Consider the following 24400-nt stretch of genomic DNA (forward strand, 5'->3'; position numbering starts at 1 on the left):
ACTGGAGCTTTTCGCCCTGTGCCTCTGCTGGAAGAGTCTGACTGACCCAGTAAGCAAATGCTAATGAATAAATAATAAATCATTCATTCTCTAATACTTAATTTAACCAACTCTGACTTGCAGACAAGGAAGAGATTAACCTGACAGACAATAGGAGAAAGGTAAAGAAAATAATGTTGCATAGATCACACACACACAATCCTACAAACAGCTTGTGTGTGTGTGTGTGTGTGTGTGTGTATCAGTTCACCTACACCCTTCAGCATGTCTTTGAGATGTGACAAGAGACTGAATCACCCAGTAAAAACCAACACAAACACCACAGAAAAAGCACCCTAGTCAGGAAACAAAACTGGGAAACCACTCACCATAAGCAGCAACAGCGACACAAAATGCAAGTGAAGAAATCTGGTAAACAGAAAAAGCACAGCACTCCACTGCTTGCTTCTTGGTGTAACTAAAGACAACATAAAGCCTTACACCACACTGTGGTCATATTGGTGCTTGGAACTGCTCACCAAACTAAGGGCAGGTCAGGGTGCAAGTAAGTAAAGCCGCAACTAATACAATTACAATATTGCATCTTTCCATACCTTAATAATTTACTGATTAACCCTTTCTATGTCAAATAATTTAATGTACTGCTACTTCATGCAATAGGAATTTCACAGCAAGCCTTAAGTCACATATGACTATGATTATAGCAGGAAGCTAGGTGCCAAGTATCAGGTAACATTCAAGCATCAGGAACAGTAGTAGTTTATTGAAACTCTTCCAAAAATGAACGCTTTTAAGCTTTCATTCAGTATAAGTTTCCGTTCAAGTTCATAAACTGTATCTTGCAAAATTAGGGTTAGAATCGCAGAACTTCCACATAGATACAGTATAACTGTGAGCAGGTAATTTGAGAACCTAGCTGCCATTAAGAAAAGCAAGCACCACTGCATAATCAATGTCTTGCTTCATGAAAACGAAGGTTAAACAAGAAATCCAGGCACATAACAAATCAGTTCAATTTCCTCATAAAATCAGATCCAGTAAGGGCACGATTTCCAATGTACTTAAAAAAAAAATAAAAAATCGCTAGCGCTCAATTTTTACTATCCTACACTATGTAATTTTAACTCTTACTGTTCAATCTCTATGACAATAAGAATCAGTATCCCTATACAGAACAGTTCACAGCTACCCATCCCACAAAATGTATACTGGCCACACAAAAGCTGTATGACAAAAACAGGCAAGTACCAGTGCAATCACAGATGGCATCACCTACCAAGGAGTGTTCAACCCTCTTCAAACATACTGAAGAATAATTTCTGGACTTATACAAAACTGACTCATGACAGTTCCAAACTGTGTACACATCTCACATAGTACACAAAGAATTCTGTAGTTAAAAAACATTAACAAAGAATACATTTATAAATCCAGTTCTACACAGGCATCAATATTTTAACAGAAATGTCTTTTTATGATGTAGGACAAATTAATAAAATTAAAATTCTTTTAGAACAATCCTGTTTCAGGATTTATGTGTAGGTGCGTGTGTGTGTGTGTGTGTGTGTGTGTGTGTGTGTGTGTGTGTGTGTGTGTGTGTGTGTGTGTGTGTATGTATGTATGTATGTATGTATGTGTGTGGGTACCTGATTTTCAGAATTTAACTAGGTGTTAACTATCACAGAAAATGAAAAAGGCTTCTACAGTAACCCTTAAGACAGACACCCTGGACAGCCTTCACACAAATTATTACTCTAAATATGACCTAGTTTAGCAACATTATTGTGTCTCAATTTGTGACATTTTCCCATCTACGAACCCCAATGCTTTGCTGTTTTCGGATCCAATGTCACAGCTGTCCGACCTGCAGGCCAGATAATTCTACTTTTCTCACAAAAAAACAATGAATTCACACACACAGGTTTGTCACACTAAAACATGTCTAGTACAGACGTTACCGTGTTACTTTCGCACTCTCCCCAAAAGACAGAGGCCATCTCATGTCCTGCTAACTATTAAATGCACATGTTCACATCAGGTAATGAAATACCATATTGCAACAAAGGGACTTTATGATAAACTAGCACAGCCTACTGGTGTAATGTGTCAACATTCAATATGAGAAACAACAATGGGACAACCACTGCAAAACACACATATTTAACAATTAAATATTGTCCAAGCTGGCAAGAACGGAGTATTGCAGGAAAAAGCCAAAAAAACAATGAATATTCCGATCATCAATAAAATTGCTCTTTATTCACAACGGTCCAGACAGATAAGCGCTTTCGCTAAATAGCATCATCAGATCTTGTAGTGTCTCAGCCCAAAACTAAATCTTTATATATACAAGTTTAAAAATCTCATGCCCAATCAGACCTTAAAATCAATTAACTCCCTTAAAGATATATGGCTTTTATAGTGAATGTCATAACAATATCTGTACTAAATTATTATAACATTAATAAACTTAACAAAATTTTTCTAAGAAGTATATATAAAAAATCATATTATATTACATATAACCAAAAATTTTTTTTAAAAATTATGTACAATACTTCGATAGAAGATTTAAATAAACAAATATATAACAGAAATGTCTAGTGGACCTTTGTGTGTTGCTTACTGTTTCATTTAAATAAATGAAACTATTACAGAGGTATACGTGTTTATATATAGACAGCCCATAGGCTGGCCAAGCATAACGCATAATTGTTAAAGAATCAATGTCCTCTGTCTAAAATGAATAACTAATACCTGATAATTACTTAAATGTTTAATATTCCTACGTTTACGTAATATTGGTTTGATAGATGCCCTTTCATTCAGGCCCTAACCTTTGTCCGCCCTCAGTTTTATAATCCAGTTCCCTTCTCTACATTCCGTATGACTCCTTATGTCTCCCTCGCGGACACTAGGATTTATGACTTCAAGGGCTCTGAATAGAAACTTGTGTGTATCTCCACATTGCTTCACATGTGTAGCTAAAGCATTATGTAGTGAGCCTTTCTTAATATGATAAATATGCTCACGTATCCTATCCCTAAAGCACCTATTAGTCTTACCTACATAGAAAGAAATTTTGGTTCAAAATATATTATAACCCCAATTGAAGCATGTCAATGCACTGACAATGAGTCGAAGAATTATTCCTTGATTTGTAATATCTCTAAATATGACCTCACACAGATGAAGTGAAATTACTGGAAAAGGGCCTTAGTTTCATCCCTAGAAGTCATAGTAATTTGACAGACACAGTAACAGGCCTTAAAGTTTTTTGTAGGAACATCATGCTGAAACTTATGTTTGGAGAGCAAAATAGCAATAACATAAATGAACATGGGAATACTATACATAGCTTCAGGAATTTAAGTCAGTTTGTTCCAATAAATCATCCCCTAGTTGAAGCTTACTTCAAATTAACAGAAGAAGAATGTTATGCATATTATGAGAATTTGAATAGAAATTCAATACACAGACATAGTGATAATCTGAGTTACAGAGAGAGACAGAGTCTGAATTTCACAGAGTGAATCTATAGTAATCAGACCTGCGGATAAGGGGGTAAAATAGTAGTTATGGATGCTAGCCATTATGTTGAAACAATGTATAAACTTTTGGAAAATAGGTATTATGTAGCAATCTCCATAGATCAGGTCCATGATATAACAAAGTATATCATGGATACACTGTTGGATATGTACAAAGGTCACATTATTGATAAAGAACTTTTTGAATTTTTGGTTATTAAAGCTCCACTTATACCTGTGATACAAGGGCTCCCTAAGATTCATAAAAATACATCTGACCTTCCAATGAGACCGATAGTAGCAGGTGGCGGGTGGGCCACCGAGCATATGTCTGTATATGTGGAAAAACATCTGAGACCAGTACTGAATAATAATAGGTATGTACTCAGGGACAGTAAACAATTCTTGATAGAATTATATGAACAACATAAATCAATTGGAGATATTGAAGCTCTGACCCTGGTCACATTTGACGTACAATCTTTATTTACCATCATACCTAATGGAATACGTATTCAATACATTATAGAATACCTGAAAAAACAGTGAATACACGGTAATGCAGATTGAACTCATTATTTTCCAGTACCAATTCTAAAAAGTGAGTAATCTGTTTATATTTGAAGAAAAGATATATAGGCAGATGGATGGGGTGGCAATGGGCACCCCATGTGCGAACAGCTATGCTAATATGTTTTTGGCTTACTGGGAGGAAACTGTACTATTTCTGGTCCCTGAATTTAGAGAACATGTTAAATTCTATCGACGTTTTGTCGATGATCTCTTTGTTCTATGGGATGGCCAGAAATACGAGTCGGACAATCTATTTTTCAAGATGAACAATCTGACACATTTTCTCAAGTTCACCATGAATAAGTCAAGTACAAGGATAGATTTCCTTGACCTGTATATAGAAAAACTATCATGTGGTTCGATTAATACAGGCATTTATAGGAAACCATGCTATAGTAATGCTCTCTTGGCGAGATCTAGTATGCACCCCAGTTATGTATTTAGGAACATAATGAAAGGACAAGGGATTAGAGCATCCAGACTTAATCCTACAGAAACTGGATTTATAGGAGAGTTACAAGGGTTAAGAAACAAGCTGCTAGTGAGAGGTTATAAAGAAGCATAGATCACAGAACAACTAGGTATAATTCCAACACTACGTAAAGATATTGCAGCACCGTATTTTGGACCTACTGTTCAAAATTACACCACGAGACATGGCCAGCCTTCGCTTTGCGTTAAGATTCCAACATTTTTCACTTCAGATCATGTAAATGTCAGACATATTATAACTAAACACTGGCCTGTTTTGTTAGCAGATGACAAGCTAAGAAACATAGTTGGAGATAAACCCAGCTTTATTTTTAGAAATAAAAAGAATTTAAAAAGGTTAGTGTGTTATTCTAGACCAGTTGAGTTGACCAGAGATTATGGACATACCACACCGTGTGGCCAATGCAATTTTTGTGGGTATATAGATACCGACAATGAATTCCTACATCCAGATTTACAAAAGAAGTTTGTAATTACAGGGACTGCTACTTGTATGACTATCCATTTGATTTATTTAGCAGTCTGTCAGGTCTGCTCTTCTTTCTATGTAGGCAAGACTAATAGGTGCTTTAGGGATAGGATACGTGAGCATATTTATCATACTAAGAAAGGCTCACTACATAATGCTTTAGCTAAACATGTGAAGCCAAGTGGAGATTAGCCCTTGAAGTCATAAATCCTAGTGTCCGCGAGGGAGACATAAGGAATCATACGGAATGTAGAGAAGGGAACTGGATTATAAAACTGAGGGCGGACAAAGGTTTGGGCCTGAATGAAAGGGCATCTATCAAAACAATATTACATAAACGTAGGAATATTAAACATTAAGTAATTATCAGGTATTAGTTATTTATTTTAGACAGGTAGAGTTAGGACATTGATTCTTTAACAATTATGCCTTATGCTTGGCCAGCCTATGTCTATATATAAACATGTATACCTCTGTAATAGTTTCATTTATTTAAACAGTAAGCAACACACAAAGGTCTGCTAGACATTTCTGTTATATATTTGTTTATTTAAATCTGCTATCGTTTAACATACTAAAATTAGTTTTTATAATTGAAGTATTATACATAATTTAAAAAAATTTTTTTGGTTATATGTAATATGATAATATAATTTTTTATATATTCTTAGAAAATTTTTGTTGATAAGTTTATTAATGTTATAATAATTTACTACAGATACTGTTATGACATTCACTATAAAAGCCATACATCTTTAAGGGAGTCAATTGATTTTAAGGTCTGATTGGGCATGCGATTTTTAAACTTGTATATACAAAGATTTAGTTTTGGGCTGAGACACTACAAGATCTGATGATGCTATCGGCTGTGAATAAAGAGCAATTTTATTGATAATCGGAATATTCATTGTTTTTTGGCTTTTTCCTGCAATTATCCGTTCTTGCCAGCTTGGACAACATTTAATTATTTTGAAATTTCAGAGTGGAGTACTTATCAGTTGACGGTAAATCTAATTACATATATTTAACAAACAATAAGCAGTAAACAGATGAGCACTTTTGGAGATGCCTCCATCAGATCAATACAAAAAATATAAAAACAGTCTGCATATAAATATACTTGAAAAACCAATTACATTAGTTAAAACCTTTAACCAATTAACATTTTCTAGCCTTTAAAATGTTTTTATACCTTTAAAACCTATTTAAGCCTGGTGAAACATCAGCCCTCAAACCAGCTATCCAGTGGGTTTCTTTAACTTCTGTGGCATTCTTTACATCATCACCTCTAGGTGCAGGAGTATAAAAATCCAAAACCATAAATTTAAAATCATGCTGTGGAAATTCATTAATGTGTTGAGCTACTGCTCTTCTTTGCACATTTCTCCATACATCACCCATATGCTGTAAAATATGTTCCTTTTACATTCTACTGGTTTTACCAACATAAAAAGAAGTGCATTCTGAACAGGTTGAAAAATGACGGAGGAAAAAAAGTCAGTTAAGCAATTTAATTAATGGGGTGGTCTAGGTTGTGTAGTTATTTACCAAGTCATGGTGGTGGTCTGGGTTGTGTAGTTACTTACCTATCAAGCTGAAGTTAGACCACATGGGCAAAGCCCAGTTGTCAACAAGCCCAAGTCGGTTTCTACTATACAAACTTCACTCCCAACACTGATCACTACTATTACAACTTGGACAACCTTTTTGATAAGTAAGCCTTATTAATCTGTAGGGCACAATGTATACATATTTCACGTGGAATTACTTAGTCAAATAATAATTCCACCATATTTTGTAAACAATCAATGAGCGTATGGGGACAGGAAAGTGGTCAGGGCATAAACACCCCCCCAGAAGTACAGATGAGCCGGGCCACCAGGATACCCTTATGATCCATGACCGGCCCCAGCAATACTAGAATAGGGTCTGAGGAGCTGGGGGATAGGAGAATAGCTGGGAGACGCCCAGCACTGACATGGCATACTGAGAGCCAGGCCAGTAAAAGTGAGGTTCAAAGGCACCAAAACAGCAAATAATGTTATCCATTTTTTTTCCACACACATTAATGGTCTTAGTGGAGAAGCAGCACCAGCCACAATTATCACAGTTGGGAGTACTGGGCCTGAATCTGCTGACACATCTGGAATGCATCTGGCCGAGTGGTAGCCTGCTCACATTTAACTTGCCAGCTGTCCTCAGAGTGACACTTTAAAGGGTTAAGTGTTTTCCATCCCCTCTTCCTAAGGGATACTCAACTGAACACACTTCTATTTTAAAAATATCTGAGGTCTGTCATAAGAGAAAAGCATATTGTGTCCTCAAGTTCATACAACTTGAGAAACTGGACATTATTTAAGAAAGATGTTAAAAATTTCAGAACTCTCTGCAACCACAATAAAAAGCAAACAAACACAAAGAAAACTATATATTACGTTACAACATTCAGAACAACAGTAACCACAGCCCTAAAACATTCTGGTCAGCCATTAAAGAAACCTTATATTCCAGCCAATCATTCAACCCTAACCCCCACCCATTAACTCACCATTTGAAACTGCAGTAGAATTTTAAAGATAGTGCAGTATCCCTAACCAAGAATCCCCCAACATCTAATCCAAACCCTGCACAACAGTCATGTCACCACATCCTATATAAAACTACTTAAACCATGCTCTACTTCAGTTGATAACCTTCCAAGTGAGTACCTTAAAATAGCAGCCAAAAGTATTGCCAATTTTGTCTCAATCCTTATAAACAAGTCAATCCAAGAATCCCAGGTTTCCTCTCTCTGAAAAAAAAAATCAGACCGTATTCCTCTACAAAACTAGAGATAATGGCAAAATAGCCTCCTCGTTTCTAGACTTGTCTAAAGCCATTAACGTAGTCTGTCACAGCAATCTTCTATTTCAAATGTCCTCACTAGGTCTACCTCAGCCCACCCTTCTATGGTTCAAAAGCTACTTGTCCAATAGGTTATCAGTCAGTAAAATGGCACTCCACCCTCTCTTCACACCTCTCAAGTCACCACCGGTGTGAAAAGAGTATAATTTGTCCTCTCCTCTAACATTCTTACCAACAACTTCCACACATCCAAACAACTAGCCTCCCTAATACAATACACAGATGGCTCCACACTCTTGCACAGCACATCTCCAAAACTTGACTCAGGAAGCTTTAATAACCATTGAAACATGGCTTTGTAACTCGAAACTCATGTTCAACCCAAAAATTACCACACAATCCCACTCTCATAAAAAACAAAATGTTTTTAAATCATCAGTCTTAACACAACCGTTGAAGTCACTCTGCACAGCAAATTATTAGGGATGATGATATTAAAAAGACATACATATACAAAACTGTAAAAAAAAAAAAAAACTAGGGATACTTTATAAAGCCAAAAACTCTCATCAACAGAACTACAACTGCACTTTCCACCACTTACCTTATCGTCGCACTACTTTATGGCGCTACCATCCTCAACCTCCAGGCATCACAGAAAATAAAACTTGAACAATGTGAATAAATAAATACCCCAAAAGCCTATATTGGTTAGATCAACATACACCGCTTCTTACCACCTTTAAAATTATCCAGTATACATCTGCTTGTCCAGCACTAAACACCACTCTATACATCTACATTCCCATGTAGGCCTTACGATCAAATAACCAAAAACTGCTCTCTGTTCACAAACCTATCAAATCTGGTGGGCATGGTCTGTGCTCATACTGTACTTCTAAGGCCTGGCATTCCTTACCTACATCCATGAGGTCAACACCCTCCTTTCAGTCAATTCTGAAAGACTTCCTAGCCATAATCTAGCTCTGCTCTTGCTCAACCCCAGGAGAAACTATATCCCTAAACATGAACAAACACTTATTCATACCTGGGTCTATATTACATTGAAGGGACTGTTCATCGAACACCCTTTCATCAACACATAAATCAAAATGCCAAAATCCCGAATGGCCACATAAGCAAATTTTTTCCCCAGGGGAAAAAATTGCTAGGCCGCCATCCTGGATTGGCCCCTTCCTCCACTGTAATGCGATCTCTGAGTTAGTATATTTAGTTAGAAGGTGTGTGTGGGGGAGGAAGCCCCAACTTCATAGGGTCTGCAAATTTTTTTTTTTGTGTTGGCCAACTGATTTTTCCCCTTGGGGGAAAATAATTTGCTTATATGGCCGTTCGGGGTTTTGGTATTTCGATTATGTGTCGATGAAAGGGCATTTGATGAACAGCCCATTAGATGATGTAATACAGACCCTTCATACCTTACACTTCCTAACATACAATTTCTTTCACCTATCTAAATTTGCCATAAATTGTTTTTTTTTTTACTTCATATTTCAAGTCCTGTTTGTATTGTACTAACTTATCTTTAATTTCTGTAAACTGGCTAAAATGTCTTTACATATCAAATGATTGTCATACAACCTGTATCTATGCTAACCAATGCTATCACTTTACGTCTAATTTGGTATAATTAAACTTAAGATTTTTTATTATTTAAACTTAGATTTTTTATTATTTTTGAAGACTGCAAAATTATTGTTCATAAAATGTTTTTGTAATGATCCAAAAAAACAATGGACCAACCAAGTAACCACAAAAACGATGTGCCACCCATTAACAGCAACTCCCATAAACTTTATTTGAAATTAAGTGCTTTTGTGCCGCATTACTTTAGGAACTTCATCAAAACTAACCATTCATTCTTTGTACCCATTTAAATAGTACAAAAACTATCAGTTTTTCACAGGGGATTACTAGGCTATCGACCAGGTCGTCATTTTAAGCCTAGCTGTTTCAACCCAATCTAATACCATAGAGGTACTAGTCAATACCCAAGATTGCATTTAGTAATACACAATCTACCAATAAAATGTACACAAAATAAATAATTCTAAACAATCGTAAATTCAGGCAGATCGATCAGTCAAAGTTTAAACTGTATGAGAATAAGTTTAAAAATCCTACTACAAATTGAATGTAAATATAAAAATTATAAATATAGGATTCACATGATTAATGAATCTGCAAAGTGAATCTAAAAATAGATGTATATAAAAATGACTTAATAGTGCAATAAATCCAGTATCCCTTACCCATTGTAATGTTTTAGTTTTAAAATTGGACTAAATCGAGCAACATTCATTTAAACCTGGGGGACTATAGGAATTTAACCTTAATTGCTATTTTAACTCCGTTTCCTCTAGGTGTTCTTTCAAAAAAAAGTTATCTGCTAACTTCTACACAAGTGGTTTATATTGTTAAATGCATCCTTTGCCGAGCGTTTTACATGGGTAAAAACGGTGAGAAATTTGAAAGATCGGATACACCAATATCTACTAGAAATTAAAAAAGGCAAATTAACTAATGCATTAAAGTAAAGTAGACACATTAAAGTTAATACTTGCCATAAGTTTGAATTTGTGGTTATAGATAAAGTCATACAAGATGAGAGTATTTATTTTTTTTTAAATGAAAGAACACCTAAAGAAACCAGAGTTAAAATAGCAATTAAGATTAAATGCCTGTAGTCCCCCAGGTTTAAATGAACGTTGCTCGATTAGTCCAGTTTTAAAATTAAAACATTACAATGGTTCATAGGTGTGTGCTAGGCTAATGGCCCTGGAGCCTTTATAAGCCTAGCTCATAGAAGTGCCCTGGCATCATGCCGCCCAATATTAGTTCCCAGTGCCTCTATCAAGTAGAGCCACTGGAGTGATCCCCAGGGTGAACTTTCTATTATCCATCCACTCATCAAGATTTCTCTTGAAGAGGGACAGTGAGGTGCTCTGCTTGACATGTATGGGAAGTCTATTCCAAAGCACGGGCAGTCTCTGGGTGAGGAACCTGTCCCTGGGATCCTCTTTGTGAGGTACTTCTGTGGCCTCCTCAGCTGTTGCAGGTGTCTAGTGAGGTACATGCCAAACAGGGCATTACACTTGATGATTGGTCTAATGAGAGAAAAGTAGATGACCTCTTTCTTCCTGGGTGCAAAACCCTTGGTAATGAGATGTGCCACATAGGACTTTCTGACCACAGTGGCAATGTGGTGGTCGAAGGAAAAGTTGCCGACCTCTTACAACGTGTTCAGTGAGCTCCCATCAATGTGGTAATTAGTGGGAACGGAGTTTTTACCAAAGGGGATGAAGACACATTTTTAGGCATTAAGCTTAACACCAAGGTTTCAACACCAGTCATTGGTCTCGGTGAGGCCTTTCTGTAGGATGTCTGCATCACTTGTTGAGTTAATAATGGCGCCCAGCTTGCAATCATCTGCGAACTTGGTCAGCCAGAGTCCCTTTGTGTTGGCCTGGACTTCTAAGAAGTAGATGCCGAACAGGAGAGGACTCAGGACCGATCCCTGTGGGACTCTACTCATGACTGGTTGGCAGTCCGACTTGGAGTCCACTACTTTCATAGTGTGTGTTCAAGGAGCCAACTTGCAACCCACCTAGTGATATACGAGTTGATGCCTTGTTTGGAGAGTTTATCAATAATTCCTGAGAAATGGTATCAAAGGCCTTGGCCAGATCAAGGTAGGCTGTATGCACTGCCTTACCTTTATACACAGCCCTGGTGACTAACTCAAAGAAGTCAACCAGGTTGAGCAGGCATTATCTCCCTTTCACAAAGCCAAATTGCATGGGGACTAGAGTTCGGAGATATCCTATATCTTTGTTAATTAGGTCCATGATAATGTGCTCCATAGCTTTACATATCAGACTTGTCAGGCTAATGGGGCGATAATTCCCAGGGTCTGTAGTCGCCCCCCCACCTTTATGGAGAGAGATAACTGTAGCAGTGCGCCATTTGGTAAGGACAAAGCCTGAGGTGAGGCTATGATTGAACAGGGCACACAGATGTGGTGCCAGTTCGCTTTGTAGTTCATGTACAACACAGACAGGGATATTACCAGATCACATGGAAGCTGTATTCTTGGCCTTGGACAATGCAGCTTTAACCTGTGCTGCAGTAATGCTGGGTGCCTGGCAATCTTCCGGTACTGTGATTGGTCCTTTTGGGGGCGGACAGGGGTAAAGTTGCCACTGAATCTGTTGGCCAGTATGTTGGCAATATCTGTTAGCTGAGTAAAGGAGGTAACATTCTGAAATGCACATCCCTGCCAGGTCTCAAACCCAGGACCCTATCCACTCCAGTCACAGCAACTACCACTACTCCAAAGGAGTGGGTAAGGAATACCAGATTTACTGCACTATGAAGTCATTTTTATATACAGCTATTTTTAAATTCACTTTGTGGATTCATTATTTATTATGTGAATACTATATTTATATTTACATTCATTTTCTAGTAGGGTTGTTAAACTTCTTCTCATACAGTTTAAACTTTGACTGATTGCTTGATCTGCCTGAATTCACGACTTAGAATTATTTTGTCATCATTTTATTGGTCGATTGTGTACCATATGACAGTTTTTTGTACTATTTAAATGGGTACAAAGAATGACTGGTTAGTTCTGAAGAAGTTCCTTAAATGCAGAACGAAAGCACTTAATTTCCAATGAAGTTTATGAAAGTTTGTCATTAGCGGATGGAGCATCTTAATGCTTCCTAAAATAAGTGCACAAGTAAACTGTTCTGTATTTTTTTTCCTATTGAATTCATCTACCAGTGTAAGCCATGTCTTCTTACAAGTTAGTCAAAATTAACCAATCAGTGGTCTTAGCTGCTGACTGGCTGATTTATACTATCATTATAACAATATGCTCCATGACAGACAAGCCACTTACAAACAGTCAAAGGATCGCTGTAGCACTATTCAACTCTATATATGAACAATGCGTGTACTTTTCAATATTTTTAACTATCACTCTGCTTGAATCAAGGACCTAACTTGCTCATAAAATGTCTATAACTGTGTCAACTAAAAACATTTTTGTAAAACTATTTTGTATACACCTGTTCCACCTGACTTTAGCTAGGATTGTAGGTGAAAAATGTTCATAGGATCAATCTTACCTACTCAATTAAGAAAACATCTCATATTTTCCTTTCTGACGGTGGTAGTTAGTACTACTACTTTGTATATATTTCTTCAAAGATACTTAAACTGCTGCGCAGGAAGGATGGTGGTGGGTGTGGTGTTGGAAAAGACAAAAGATCAAGCAGAAACACTAAATGAGTTCTTTACCTAAACAGTTACATAAAGCAAGAAGCACAGTGTTGCTATGAGAAAGCAGGATAGGAAAGGAGAGAGACAAATGGTTTAACAGACAAAAAGGAAGAAGCATATAATGAGCCAGGAGGACAATGAATTAAACTACCCAGTCTCACCTCCATTTTAGGAAAGTTTAGCTCAAACACATATCTGAAGTGATGTGGTCCCTGACACACACACATACACACTACTTTGAGACAAATTCAGAGAGAGACACAGAAATTGAACTAGTTGAGATCCAAATCACACCAAATAGGGCCAATTATCAGATAACAGCATGTTAAAGGACCCACCTCTGTGCTCCCAGAAAACCATGTTAGGTTTTTAGATACACTGGACGAACTCCATCCATCCTCAAACCATTTTGCAATGGGATCGGGGTGTCACTTCAGCAATGACAATCATCTTGAGCCAAGGTTTTACACCGCCGGGTGGCTAGCCCTACCACGGACTTCATTCATACCACTCAACTCACGCACACACATACTCACGGCCAATTTAAAATGTCTAATCCACCTACTGCATGTCTTTGGAATATGGGAGAAAACTGGACCACCTGAATGAAACCCACGTGACTGCAGGAAGGACATGCAGACTCCGCACAGAAAATACCCCAGCAGAGAATCGAACCGGAGGACCGCTTGCTGTGAGGTGACAATGCTAACCGCGGGGCCAGGCCGTTAGCAGGCATTATTGTAAAATTAGTATTAAAGACTCAGAGTTAGCATTATAGCATTGTTAATATTTGTGGATATTTAAATAGCGATAACGTTTAAAGTTAGACGTGTGCAACTTTCTATAGTGTGTGTGTTTTTGCCTCTTCGAATAGGGAAGAAGACCAGCTTTAAAACATTTTGTCATTATGGACAAATAAATCCCACCTCTAGGATCACCACAATTTAGGAGTGTTCTGTTTAGTGTGGCATACCTTAAATCAAATTGCGATGTCTGTTGCCTTCAGACCCAGAGTGCTATCCAATAGAGAAACAAGTTGATTCTTAAGGCCTTCTCCTGCTAGGTTCAGAGTCGTTAAAAATCAAAAAGTCGAGAGGGGAAACCTTTCGAAGCAGAAAGATGTGGAACTGAAGAAACAGCAGGCAGCCGCTTCAGTGCCAGTAGTGCTTAGACACAAAGACACACTGGTCTGAACCCCAAAATATATTCCAGAATCTTTGCCAATTACCACTGAACTCTCTCCAAAAGAGTAGAGAAAACCAGTTTCCAGACTTGTGTCCACCTTTTCCACTAAATCCTTTTAAGTCCTACTGTAGCAACTTTGAAGTGGATTTGGATTCTCTGCTGCAGAGGTTCCTTTGAACCCGAACTGAGATGAGGGTCATTGCAACTCCATCGTCTCTGAAGCTATCTGTATCCATGCATTTTATCCCTACCCGAGTTGTATTTGATCTTCCTGTTGCCAGGTCAGAAAACAACAGTACACAGCTCCAGTGTTTCATCATCCTCAGATCTTCAGAGATTTTTTTTGCATGACCTAATTTTTTCTTTACCTATTCTTTTGTGACTGGGCAGCATGCACAGTGACACAGCAGGGCCCAGAATACCTGTGCCAGCTGTGTGTTTCTACTCATATGACCCAGCTCCACTGAAACTCACTTCTTTGTAGGGCCCGCACACAGACCTGACAGAAGCCTGCCATCACTCCTGTTCTCCAACAGCTCATTCAACAGCAAGGCCAAGCAGTAACCTTATAACCTAGGAACAGACAAGACAGTTGTAGCAACTCACTCCCATCATCCTCACAGCCAGTTCCGCCATTATACACACTTACAAATCAAAATCTGGCTACCTGACCAAAGTCAGGGCTGTTTTATCCTTCTGCCATGGAGCTGATGTAACAATGTAGTTTAAAAGAACACTTGCCATTAAAAAATGCAGCAACACTGACAGGATGTGGACTTCAAGCAACACTGTAATTAAGCTACAATAAAGATCCTTAAAACAATAACACATGTAATCTCTTGCAATTCCGACAGCAAAGTCATATGAAATCACTAAACAATCAAACAAAATAAGTGGCAGTGCCATAACACTCTTATGCCACTGCCACATGGAGACCTTGACACAAGAAATACATTCACTGCCTAAAAAAGGCAAAGGGTAAATTCCCAAAAATCATTAAAAGGACAGAAAAACATGTCCTATGTTGAGTAATTACTAAATGCACTTAGAACTTTATTCTTCATAGTACAATAGACTTTAAAGCTGATCATATAACTGTCAAAAACTTAAAGACAACTGATTTTACAGAAAGTAAAATATACCAGAATCAAAGAAACTAAGTAATATGAATTGTGTATCAAATGCTGACAAAAGGAACTTTGGCTTGTTTTCCAGGGAAATTACAGCAGCAAGATGCCAAAAGCAAATGCAAAACAAATATGTCTACTAACCAACACTTGGTGTGCAAACACAAATGAATCAGAAAACAGGTGCAATACGGAAGTGTTGTACCTACTGGGCAGGTGTATAGTAGTAACAGTACAGATGAAAGAGAAAGAGGGAAAAGGAGGGGAATTGATTCACAAATAAATCACGAAAGTAATATTTCATAACAATACAAAGATGGTCTAAAATGCTAGTAGAAGGAATGGTAAAGTTTTACTTAATTTAATAACCAAGTAGGTGGTCAGAAAGTATCCCTCTGCAGTGATGACCCAGCTGAACTGACACAAGAATGAATACAAGCAAGTGTTAATAAACAAAGTAAATTCCAAAAGTCTACATAAAGGCAGTTTATGCGTAACACATTTACAACTGATTGCGCATCTTTGTTTTTAGCAAAAAAATGTGGCTGCATTATACATTTTATTTATATATATATATATATATATATATATATATATATATATATATATATATATATAGACACACACAGATACATATTTTGTTTTCTTACATCAGAAATTTTCTAGTACCTTTTTGGTTACATATTTAAGGCAGACTAAACTTGCAGCAGTCATCAGTCTTAACAACTAAAAAGCCTAGTCAAAACACTTGGTAAAATAAATGGAATAAGCTTGCCTACAGATGACTGTCACTAACACCCCTACCCCATGTGTAAAAATGGGAAAAAGGGGTTGTGGGTAGACTGATGTACATAACAGATGTAAGAAACACCACACATTCAGGTACACTAAGGACGGTTGCTTTGGTAATAATCGTCTCAAGCCAAAGTTCACACCACCGAGTGGCTAGCCCAGCTGCACAAATGCTGGCACTTGATGTCTCACAGCTGAACCCTGTTCAAAGTTCACTGGTAACTTGCCCTGTACCCAATGTAAGAATCAAACCATATACCAGGTGTCTATAAAATAAATATCTTAACCATTATGCCAAACCAGACTGAGTATACAAGGATAATGAAGCTTGGAGGGTGATTTCTTGGGTAGTAGAAGGAACTAGTTTGATACAGTTTGTTAGCTACAGGGTGGCAGAAACATTTAACCAGCAAATTTAAATAAACTGATATTTCTTTTGTGTTATATGTTGGGTACTTTATATTTTTTGTATTTCCTAAAGCGGTTAGTGGTAATACAGGTCATAAAAAAGGAAGTGATGGAAGAATGGTAAGGCAGACAAGAGTGCTTACATAAAAGATTAATTCCACCTCTATCAATACTACACAAGCACATTAATGCCTCTGCCCAACACACACACACAGTCATCTTTGCACGTCTCATTTGTTCCTGCACCGCTACCAGCAAACATACTACAGGATAAAGACCCAGTAAAAAGCTCATAGTTACATATCCATTCATAAGGCAAAAGACACATGGTGGTAGCAACTAAACCTTACATCAAGAGACGAGGAAGCAATGCATCCATCTCCCTGGGGCAAAATAATATATTCATCAAATATGAACCAGCATCCTCAACATAAGAAAAGGCAAAATTTGACTTTCAACAACTGACAGTGAAAAACCAACTACTTGCACAGTAATTATTTTACTTTTTTACATTTTTAAACATCTAACATTCCCTGCAAAGTTAAAAAATAAATACAATTAATAAATGACTGTTCCAAGATTCCTGTTAACTATTAAGTTACACTACTGTTACCTGTTCACCTGCCTGGAAAGAAAACTTTTTTTCTAGATTTCCAAGAAAAAGGATTAAAAATTCAGCTGTAATATACATTAATTCACAAGTAAATGTTGTAAACAGATATTTCTGGTAAAATAACACTGTAAATCCCTATCCCAATCACAGAACGAACTGTCTTGTGGGCAAGATCAAAATGTACAAAAAACAGCATTGTACTGAATTAAATCATCTGTAGTGAAACCCTTGTGATAACACCATCACATTAAACAAATTAGATTAACATATTTAGCAAGTAAATTTGGTAGGAAATAATTATAAAACACTAAATGGCAGCTATACTAATGCATTACACTATTTCTTTACTAATAACACCAGTTAAAACTTTGGAGAAAAATCAGAACTTTATGGAGATCAGATGCAGAACTGACACACACATAATGACACTACTACATGATAAAAAACACGTACATACTGCAGTTTTAAAAAGTAACATGTTTTACAGCTACATTTTCTGTTTCAGTTCAACTGTAATTGCACATCTGAAGTTGTAGCATCATTTTGAATTTTAGAAAGCAATGACCTGTCCCATAACTTGCTTTGTTTGTGGTACTGTTGTCTACTGTTAAGGAATAAATAAGGTCAAGTAATATAGAAACAAAAAAAAGTTTTATGGGTTAACATGAGCAATGTTATTTATTCCAAAAGTTAAAACTATCAAAATACAGCAAGGCTTCCAAATGAAAAACTGACAATTTCTAATAAAATTAGAACAGGCATAGGAAAAATGACTAATGGCTGTACTATCTTAACTTATGCACAATCGTGGCAAGACAGATGTTTTGCTTGGGATACAAACAAGGAGGAAAAACAATTCTGTTTACCACGTTTACAGAAATGAAAATACCAGCATATGTGCTACATATATTTAAATGTACTTTCAATCTCCACAAACATGACGGCAATATTTGTAACCTTTAAAGATGAAAATAAACTAACACACACTTCTATCTCCACAACTAAAAAGTACACTAAGAAAAAGGATACTAAATTTATTTTGCTTAAAATTAACATTTATAAACATACATTTAGTAAGAAAAACGAAGCAACAGGTCCTTATTTTGATGCAAGTTATTTCAAAAGTTAAGAAACTTGAGATGTACTGCTCCTTTCAAACAACAAATCAACAGAGGCATATACAACAGACTAAGATAAAGAAGTGAACAGTTATTGTTCTCAGGCTGCCTTCTTAAAGTAGGACTTGTTTTGGTTGTGGGGTGGTGGTGAGGTGTGGGTGGGGAAAGCTCTTCTAAACAGTTAACTAATGCCAGTACTTAACTTACACAGTAACAACAACAACAACTTTTCTACAGTAAGACCAGTTACCGAAACGAGTGCTAATTCAGTCCTCTTACAGTTACTAAAACTGTTGCCGATTCACAGCATCCTCTTATGATTACTACCTTTAAAATGAACAATATTTCTGAATCCTTAAAAATAAGGGGAAAAAAAGAAGTGGGGGGGGTAACAGAATTAGTTTCATTGACACTCCCATCATAGGTAGAAGGCCCCAAGTGACCCAGTTCTCTCTCACATACACACACACACACACACACACACACACACACCTAGCACTCACCTAAGAATCCATGTTGAACCGTTTAACTATGACTGCAAGCTATGGTCATAACTTAACAGCAGTCTAAAATCTTGGCATTTGCATCAGATTGCAGGCAACAGCCAAGCCTTTCCAGTTTAACTGTGTACACTAAAATTCTTAAATGAATACGTATGGTCTGCTTTACTTTACACAATAAATGACATTTTTCCTGCAGCAACTACCGTCAACAGAAACACCTAAGTGAGGTGCAACACAGACACCTTGGCTCATATTATCTATACCTCATGGAGCAATCCAAGAAAACCCACCTGCTTACTGAAACAGCAAGAAATAACATGTAAATTAAGAATAAGAATTCAGTTGTACTACTCCCTTTGCCATTATAAACTATATTAACAAAAGCCACAATGCACTGGAATCAAGCAGTAGAAAAAAAATTGGCATCCAGTGAAATCAATTCTTTAATACAAAACGACAACTAACAATTATCCTGGCTCACAGTGATATCTGCAGCATTTACTTTTAACTAACAAAATAGTACTTGTACTCCATAAAGTTTACTCTTCTAACAAGCCATTTAAGACTCTTGTTATAAAAGCTAAATTAACTATTCAGTCTCATCTAACTATAAAGGGCACACCACACAGGTTTATTTGACTTTGCTGTTTGCTTTTAAATAACAGCTCTTTAGATCCAGCAATCAACATACTGTAACTTTCAACACATTGAAAGGAAGGAAAAAGACACTATCACCACTTCAATGAAAAGTGTCTCCTTAGTAAAAATTTTAAAGACTGGCAACAAAGAATTAATTTCAAACAGTATGTCCAAACTTTAGTGCTGCTGAAGGGTTAAAAACCTCCAGAGGAAAAAAAAATCCAAACCATAATGTGTTACACTCAATTTCGATAAATGTGAACTACAATGCCACTGCTTCATTAACTTCTGATAAACAAGTTGATAAAAATCAGAAAACATTACATGTACAGTATTACAAAAAAAAAATCCAAATAACTCCATCAGATAGCAATCTACCTAAATTAACATTTTGACACTTTCTAGTAAAAAAATCCAAACTCCATCAGATAATAATCTAGCGAAATTAACATTCTGACACATTTACCCGGATTTAAAAACTAAAAACAAAAAGCACAAAATTATCTACACACGCAGAGTCCAGATAAACAATTACATAAAAGTAGTTGAAATCTTCAAAATACAAAATTGTCCTGATGAGGATGCAAGAACAGTCTTTGCCAGAAAAAAAGTGTTGTCAACATCCATCTCTGTGATGGTTTCCTTACATTGTTAAAGGCTTGTACTTATTTAAAGTATTAAGTAGCTGTTGTTCTAGCTTCAGTATTTAAATTAGCCACAAAACATCCCTTTCCACTTCAGTTTCCTAATGAGTACATTAACTTTAATATTAAAAAGTACCAAGAGACTACAACAACTCAAAGCTTTCCATCAAAAAAGTTATGCATTTAAAATAATGACTATAAACTTTTTATATACAACTACTCCCTTCAAAAACTGGCCTTCTAATCATGGCCTTTCAAGCATTTCTGCCAACCTAAAATGCAACTGGTCTTTTACTGGCATTACTCGTTTTAAGTGCACTGCATGCAGTGTTTTTGGTTAGCCTCTGGAAAATGAAGAACGCACCTGAGTTTTTTTTAACTCTAAAATGTACTGTATGAAGTAATTCCTTGAACTAAAAAGGAAAAAAAGTTTCAAATCTTGTAAACATGTAGTAACTTGTGTTGCGTTTACATTAATTAGGTACTTACTACAGGTACCTCACCCTAGTCACTTGTGCAAACTCATGATTACAAACCCCATTCTCTCAGCAAGCCACTTTGGACCTAAAACAGTTATATTTTGTATTGGGCTTAACCAAGTCCAAATTCTGCACTTGATCCAATTTACCAAAATCAAAAGGTGGGTGGGTGTTTTATTATTACGAGTAACACTACTTGCTGGACATATTTAAATTTTTGCAATAAGCTATTAGCCTGTTAATATATTTTAACACATTTCGAACAAACGAAAACAGTACCTTGACAAACGTACGTGTTGGGGCACAGAAATGTGTCACACACACACCCGTTACGCTAATGCCAGCTTTATTTTCACATAAAAACGTAGAAGTGTGCAAGTACTTAAAACTTTTACACACCACTTTCTTAAGGGAATGTAAAACGGCAAAACGTGAAAGCTGGGAAAAGCAATTATACGTTATTGTGAACCGCTGGGTCACCTCTGAACCATAAAAAAATATTAATAACATAATTAAAGATAAAAAAAATAACAATAATAAACGCAGTGTGTGTTCGCCACCCAAGAAATGTGACGCGACCGCGGTGATGGGATTCTGCGGGATCGAACAGGTAATACTGCAGCATCGTAGAAAAACGCTATCACTGTAGCAGTAGATCCTGACGGTTCCGAGACCCGCGCACTACAAACTCACTGGGTATGCATGTAAAGGGCCAGCCAAAATAAGGGATAACACTGCTAAAAGGAGAATGAAAACGTTTGGGGGAAATGTGCAAAAAAATCCGCCGGTAAATAAATAAATCTCGGAGTTCCTACCCTTACTGCATAAAGAGTTAGTCAGCAGACCACTCGAATGTAAGCAAATACATGGCGTAAAAGCATCTACATATAAAAAAAAGGATACAACCACAGCCTTGAATTATGAAACTATGCAGCAAAAAAAAATATTTTAATTCTTTTATTAAAATAGCATCATACCACCCCTTCATTAAAACAATAATACGCAGATATCATTCCTACTCATTATAGCCTTATAATAAAATGTGTGAAGAGTTCTAGCTTATCAAGATATCACAACTGCATGCAATACATTATAATTTCCAATATTTTTGTTAAGGTAACTTACTTTCTCCACGTACACAAGGAACGAATATAACCAGTGGGAATAAACACAAGAGTACACAAACCCAGACCACAGTGCAGGGTAGGTACCCTCTTTCTGTCGAGAGCCTCATTACTCCAATAAGCGCCCGCAACATACACGAAGATTTAAAACTAAACTCTCCAAAATTAATATCCAGGACAAGACGATGCTCACACCAAAAGGAAGAATAAAAGGTTAAAGCAAAAGCATCCAAAAAGCAAAACGTTAGAGTAACGGCTGTAAAAGTAAAACTTCGTTTTAATGAAGGAGGGGGCGCTCAAAGTGTTTTTGCAGTTTCTTGGTTGTTTTCGAATTGTGTTACAAACGTAGCGTTGTAATTGTGTGTTTTTGCAGCTGCTAAATTATTCAGCAAGATAACAAATTCTTCAGCCCTGCCGGTGATACAGTGTGGAAACAAACGGAAAGCACGAAACACACCTAGACATACAGTCTGCATCCTCAACCTCCATTTTTCAAACACCACAAAATAAATAAACAAATTCCGATTTATAAAAATACTCAGCGGCGACCCCCTTAGATCCTACGTAAGTACGCTTGCGAGGTTCAGCTGACCCACAAAAAAATCCAAGCTGCAAGTAGCAGGCAGGCCCGATTTTGAATAAATGTGAAACAAAATGAATGAAAAGCTTCACTCGGTGGGTATAGCTCTGTCGTGCGTCGTTCGTTCCACCTCACAGTAGTGTTTGCCAAGTTCCTTCAGAAACGTAGGACACAAAAACAGATCTGGTCACCATTTTCTTAGGCTTCGCATGCCCATTCACTTTATCATTTCGTTGGAATCTGTATTGCTTCCTTTCGGATGGAATTTTTGCCCGTCCCTACTCCCAATAGTAAACGTCAACCATCCACACAGAATAATCCAGTAAGCGTTGCCGGAACGTTATTTTTTTTCTGTTTAGGTATACGCGTAGTGTATTGTTTTTTTTTTTCTCCCTGATTTGTTTTCGTTTCCCCCCAACCGTGGCAGTGCAGACACAGATCCTTGCAGTGCCTCGCTCGCGCCGCGTTCCTTCTCACGGCGAAGTCTTTGCTGTAAACAACAGCCCTCTGCTTCACTCACTGACACACACTCTCAAACACACACGCATAAGCACACACTCTCTTCTTCTACTGGGTGGCAAGGAAACTAAGGAGAGGATTCGGCGGTCTAGAACTTGGAGTATTCGCAAGCTTTTCTTCACTGAGACAACTTAACTTTCTGTGTTTAGCTTAAAATGTTAAAAACAGTGTGTACCTACCACTAACAGTTTAAATAGAGTTGGTAAAGCAATGAAGGAGTGGACAACTGTATACCATTTCTTTATTTAAATGAACATTAGGTTAGACAAAGATACCCAGTGTTCAAACAGAAGTACCAGCCACCTGTCTTATCTAACCACTGAATTAGCAGGGTTTACTAGACGACAGCCCAGTTATTATTTAGTTGTTTGTTAACTAGTAAGAATTTAACGAGGCACTCTAAATGTTTGTGCGTGGAGTGGTGGCGTAGAGTGCATTGGCATTAAAACTGTAACAAGCAATAACCAAACTGGTCAAAATAAGATCCTTTACATTAGATGCAATACTACAGGAGCAGATAAACAAGGTTTGTAAACGATAAATGCCCATCAGTATAATTACACACAACGAATCAAGACAAATAAACGTGGCGAAAATAAGTGTCTTTGCTATACATGTTCGTCTTAAAAGTTACACGCTAACTCTGTATATAGATGACCTTACGTGAAACCACAATGCGCTCAGCATTATAAAAAAATACAAATGATCCCAAAACGTGCGTCTTTATTATTGCGTTTATTCTCAAAGAAACTAGGACTGCAGGAAAATGGCATGCTGTCTGGATGGGGGGCATATACGTATGGTATCTCTGCTACTGTATATAAATCCTGCACATTCTCAATAATTGTATAATTATATATACTTTACTTCTTGCAGTTTATCTGTGAAATTTCCAAAGTTTAATGCTTTCCTAGGCAGAGACTGAAATTGGTCATTTGTGATTAATGCTTTAACCTGGTTAACATATTTGAATAAATAAATAAGCAAATAAACCCCTAGGGCTCCCAGTCACCCAGTAAGCAGATGTTTGCTGTCAATATTTATTTCCATAAAAATGAATTATAGTATAATTAGATTAGTAACTAATAGTATCACACACATTGAGGTGTCCACATTTTTGAGTATGTGTGTGTGTGTGTGTGTGTGTATATATACATATACATATATATATATATATATATATATATATATATATATGCATACAAAAACATCTATATGGATATATCTTGTGGTACATATAGATAGATAACTATATGCATGTCTGTCTGTCTACACATACATATATCACTCCCACCTAGAAGTCCCTTCCATGTTTGCCACTGTGAAGTCCTCCCCTTCCCAAAACTTTCAACCACTGTCACAGTTCATCATCAGGCTCTCAGTGCTACTGGCTAGCCAATCCATTCTCTGCATCTATCAACGATTGTACCCTCTCCAGGTGCCCCATCAGAGAA

The 24400-nt window shown here is 36.9% G+C and overlaps 1 protein-coding gene across 1 annotated transcript in view; it reads right to left on the bottom strand.

Moving 5' to 3' along the window:
- IGF1R (insulin like growth factor 1 receptor) overlaps positions 1-23024 on the bottom strand; it is a 1987642-nt gene extending 1964618 nt beyond the window's left edge. Inside the window, exon 1 of the mRNA XM_044078384.1 lies at positions 21849-23024. Coding sequence (XP_043934319.1) covers positions 21849-21981 — 133 coding nt within the window. The 5' untranslated portion in view covers positions 21982-23024. The remainder of the gene's footprint in view (positions 1-21848) is intronic.
- Positions 23025-24400: the final 1376 nt, after the last annotated feature.

This window comes from Protopterus annectens, chromosome 7.part0 (genome assembly GCF_019279795.1).
Source record: "Protopterus annectens isolate FY-2018-M chromosome 7.part0, PAN1.0, whole genome shotgun sequence".
In the NCBI taxonomy this organism is placed as follows: Eukaryota; Metazoa; Chordata; order Ceratodontiformes; family Protopteridae; genus Protopterus; species Protopterus annectens.